This window comes from Malania oleifera, chromosome 3 (assembly GCF_029873635.1).
Source record: "Malania oleifera isolate guangnan ecotype guangnan chromosome 3, ASM2987363v1, whole genome shotgun sequence".
NCBI classification, from domain to species: Eukaryota; Viridiplantae; Streptophyta; class Magnoliopsida; order Santalales; family Ximeniaceae; genus Malania; species Malania oleifera.
In genome coordinates this window covers 155,892-160,738 of record NC_080419.1, presented here as the reverse complement: position 1 = coordinate 160,738, position 4,847 = coordinate 155,892, and the positions used below count along the sequence as shown (strand labels likewise).

At 39.6% G+C, this 4,847-nt stretch overlaps 1 protein-coding gene across 1 annotated transcript; it reads left to right on the top strand.

Moving 5' to 3' along the window:
• Positions 1-375: 375 nt before the first annotated feature.
• On the top strand, positions 376-1,689 carry LOC131150316 (uncharacterized). Its single transcript, XM_058100955.1, has 2 exons — positions 376-510; positions 871-1,689. Exons 1-2 carry the CDS (start codon positions 376-378, stop codon positions 1,687-1,689), a joined length of 954 nt encoding a protein of 317 aa, XP_057956938.1.
• The last annotated feature ends 3,158 nt before the right edge of the window (positions 1,690-4,847 follow it).

Below are 4,847 nucleotides of genomic sequence, written 5' to 3'. Positions count from 1 at the left end.
ATCTCAAGTGAGAAGGGAAAGGATTTTGAGTGTGATAGGATTGAACATTTCGAGTTGTAGTAGCTAATAGAACTCATCTTATGTCATGTATTTGAATCTTCTGCTAGGTCTTTAAAAATCCCATCACATGTTATGATGGTTAAACACTCTATATGCTGTGTGCTTCATTGTGCTACTTTCTGGTGTGAACTCTTAACTCAGTAGTGTTTATATTAATCATAGCAATTGTCTGGAGCTCAAATGACATTTTCTATGGGAACCCTAACTGAAAGAATTTGAGGATGCTTACTTTCTTTTTTATTAGGGGAATCCATAAACTATCTATTAAGCTGCATGTCTTGGTTCTATAAGAAAACTTTTAAATATACAATCAACATGACTGAAAAATCAAGGCGTGCAGGGGCTAGGGCTGCAAATGAATCAAGCCGCTTGGAAGCTCGGCTCAACAAGAGCACATTCAAACTTATTCATTATGTGAAGGAGCAACTCCCATGTCCAACTTTGTCACTTGTTTACTAAGCAAACATGGATGGGCTCAGTTCATGAGTGGCTCAACTGCTTGGACTCGTTTAATAGACTTGAATAAGAACCATTTATGGGCTAGTTTAATAAGGTTGAATTAGCCTTAATAGATTGCAGTGGGCTTAGAAGTAGGGACTCTTTATGCATAGGATTATTTAGCTCAAACTCCATACCTTAATTTAGTGATAAGCCTAATATGCTCAAGGCCAGTAGGCTAGCTTGGCGAGGCAAAAAAACTCTTAAGGCACTATTAGTAAGAGCCCCTTTCACCCTTTTGCCTAACAAGAACCACTCATCTCTCAAAATGAGAGGTTCTAAAAGAATCAAGTAGTTAGTGAGTAAGTGCAGAAAAATTGTATTGGTCTTGTTGGTCGAATTGCTGACCGTGGGGCTGAATTTGTCCCAGCAAGAGAATGGATGAGGATTTGTTTTGAGCTTCTTGAGATGCTTAAAGCCAATAAAAATGGTATCCGGCGAGCATCTGTGAACACGTTTGGCTACATTGCAAATGCCATTAGACCACAAGATGTCTTGGCAACATTATTGAACATTCTCAAAGTGCAGGAGCATCAGAACCGCGTGTGCACTACTGTGGCAATTGCAGTCGTTACAAAAACATGTTCGCCTTTTATAATACTACCATCATTAATGAATGAGTATCGTGTACCAAAACTCAATGTGCAGAATGGTGTTTTAAAATCACTATCTTTTCTTTTTGAGTACATTGGTGAAATGGGTAAAGATTATATTTATGCAATCACTACACTACTTGAGGACGATCTTATGGATAGAGATTTGGTACATAGGCAAACTGCTGCATCTGCCGTTAAGCACATGGCTTTGGGAGTGGCTGGTTTAGGTTGTGAGGATGCTTTAGTACACTTGCTGAATTATGTATGGCCAAACATATTTGAGACTTCTCCGCATGTTATTAATGCTGTCATGGAAGCCATAGAAGGGATGAGGGTTGCCTTGGGTGCAGCTGCAGTCCTGAACTATTGTCTGCAGGGGCTATTCCATCCTTCAAGAAAGGTTAGGGAAGTTTACTGGAAGATTTATAACTCACTGTATATTGGAGCTCAAGATGCACTGGTGGCTACTTATCCTGTGTTGGACGATGACGCGAGCAACATATACAGTAGGCTTGAGTTGGTGATGTTTATATGAGGTTTAATTTGTTCTTCATGCTTCAGGCAAATCTACAAGAGGCTCTTGGATAGGCTAGGACCTATTCTGGTGTTCTTTCCATGGCTGCTGTAGTTTGTTTGGATGTGCATGCTTATTAAGCTGGATTGATGAACTGTTTGCTATTTGTTAACTTTTTCAGTAGTTTGCTAATTCAACAACATTGTTATGAAATGAATACTTTGTTGTTGTGAATTTGATAGTATTAATGTACTTCCTCTCTGGCTTAATTTTCTATCCTTGTATTAATTTTGTATTACTTCCACCCTCTCTTGAATTCCATAAATATACTGTTGGATCCTGCCTGTTAACTTAAAATTGTGGGTATTCGGTATTGTAGGAGTATTCCTATGATAATAATATTCTTATGGTTTGCTTGGATTGAGGGAATTGGAAAATAATTAAATTTTGGAAATTAAGGGAATAGTTATTCCTGGTATATTTTTAGTTATTTTATTTAACATGTAATAAGAAAGAAATAGATATTCTCAAATTTTGGGAATAGTAGCTTTTACATAGGAGATCATGTACATAAGGGGGTTGAACATCCCAAATTTATACCTATCATTATTCCATAATTCTCCACCTCTTTTAGAAGGTTAGGAAGCCTAATTTAATAATTTATCTTCTTTAGGAGAGGCCAAGGATTGTCTCATTTGGCAAAGATGCAGAGGACCATTCTCTACATATCCATTTGATCTGTCTACCATATCATAGTTCTATATTGAATGTGTACTTGAGAGTTCGGTTCACGCTACAATTATGTGACTGGGGACTAAAATTGATAATAACTCATCAAAATATGGCTTGAGACTATTACATTTGGTATCAAAACTACCCTAGAGATGCTATCATATGTGGATCATGCACAAAGGTGAAAGTCACTCTAATGACGGCATTGATTAGACAGGCAGACCATAACATTATACCAATAATTATTATATATCTATTGATGTATTTTGAAAGTAAAAAAAAAAAAAAAGGATAAAGTATTTATTCTAATTGAAATCCTCATTCATTTTCTATTTCAATTAATTGTCACTAGCTTTTACATACCTTCTAATAAGTGGAGTCACCCGCATCATCTGGACGGGATTGTTCGACCTGCACTTTCCAATTCTTCATGGCTTGCATCTCTGCTTCCCAGTTCGACATCTTTCCTTTCAATTGCTGGTTCTCCGCTTCCACCATTTGCATCCGGATAACCATTGCCTCCTCTCGGGCCTTGGCGGCTCGATGCTCTCAGTCAATCTCAGCACGAGACGCCGCACTGAAAGAAGATGATGATGTTGGGGCGACGTATCCACTCCCAAGACCATTCAACCCGCCACCCGATCGTTGCCCAAGCACCTGAGTGACTTACATGTTTCATCTGCGCACCCTGGCACCACTCCTTCGATGTCCTCTGATACAGATTCGGCCTCGACTCTAGGTCACCAGTGACGGTATCACGCTACATTATCATATAAAAGTTCATTAATATGAATTCAGCGGTGTCAATATAAATAACACTTGTCAGGTAATGGTCAGATAGTTTCGTAGCAATTACCTTTCGATGATTGACTAACAATTTCGAGCCACCGCAATGCGTCATTTCTAGTTTGCTATGATTCTCAACATTTTTTTCACAGATAGCCTACAAAATAGATGTAATGACTTTTTATTATTCACATAAATATGAAAAAGTAGTTATTGTAATTAATAGAAACACATCACCTGATAGTTAGGGTTGCGAAAATGGCGACACAACACCCGCCAATCCTTTAGGGAGATCTTATTGTATGGGTGCGCTTCTGCCTCATCTCCCATCTCCCTAAAATGGCTGCACATTTTGCTGCGATAGGTCTTAAACCAAGAGCACAACTGTGTGTTCACCGCCTTTTTGACATGGTCTGTAGTGAAAATGTCCATATCAAACTCTTCCTGCATATGAAATATATATTGAATGTTATAAAATCTTTTGGGTAATATATTAAAAGTGAAAGAAATGTTTAAGGGTTACCTACCAAGATGCGCTCATATAGAACCAAGCGCTGAGCTTCCATCACCTTTGCCAAGGTGAAGCAGGTGACTAGAGCATATTGCCGACATATAATGCCAAGCTCCTGTGACTAGGTTGTGCACCAATCGTCAAGCGGGGCCGTAAAGCCTGGAGGAATGTCGATACGGATCCGCTGCCCACTCCTCTCTAGGTGCTTCTTTAGCGCAACGTTCTTCGCTGAACCACGACCTGAACTCGTTTGCATCATAGAGGTTGATGCTGAAATAAGAGTTAAAGAACAATAAGATAATCATACACGTGAAATGACAGTAAATATATTATTCTAAATCAAATACTCGTAACCTTACCAACACTGCTCATTGTGGACGACAACTCACCCTGGGCTTGATCCCCAACGGATGGATCCATGTCGGGCTTGGGTCCCGAGGGCTCAGAGGGTGCCATATCAGCCCCGACGTGCTCAGTCGCTCTCGAGGATTACCCATCATCCTCGTGGGATGATGTCGTCGATATCCTAGACTGAAGTAAGCGACGACGACCTCCTGGTGCCATGTCTGCAAAATAATTCACAAGTAAATATAAGAAAATTGGATATTAGATGGATGCATAGTAAATATATTTTCACTTATTTTCACATGTCAAATACACAGTGACAACATAACACGCTTACACCCTATACATCCTCAATATCAGTATCATCCTCACTTTCTAGAGTGTCTTCCTCTTCATTGCAGTACTCAACCAAAATTTCATCTTCCCCATCAATTTCATCACTGTCAATGAAGTCAACGTGTACAGAGGGTTCAATTCTAATGTCAGCAGTTCCTATGTGTTCTGCCGTGGCACCAACCCTATTTAATGGTATAGGATGGATTGGCTCCTTCCTCGGCAACATTGATAGCAGAGTGCGTTGTTACGGGATCAGATGGTTGATCTTCTTGGAAAGCATCATGGCTGACACTCTTCTCCCTATCTGCGACTTTTGTAATATCATACAAACTTCGAGGAGGAATTTTTTGGGCCACATGCCCTTCACCCTTTAATTTTGTGTCCTTAAGGTATAACACCTGTTCTGCCTGCGTCGCAAGCACAAAAGGGTCGTTTTGATACCATGTTTTACTGAAGTTGACACTAGTAA

Bases quoted from the DNA above. Each gene is read 5' to 3' on its own strand.
- LOC131150316 (XM_058100955.1), top strand. From the start codon at position 376: ATGACTGAAAAATCAAGGCGTGCAGGGGCTAGGGCTGCAAATGAATCA. The intron at 511-870 runs GTTTACTAAGCA...GAGTAAGTGCAG, and splicing joins CATGTCCAACTTTGTCACTT to AAAAATTGTATTGGTCTTGT.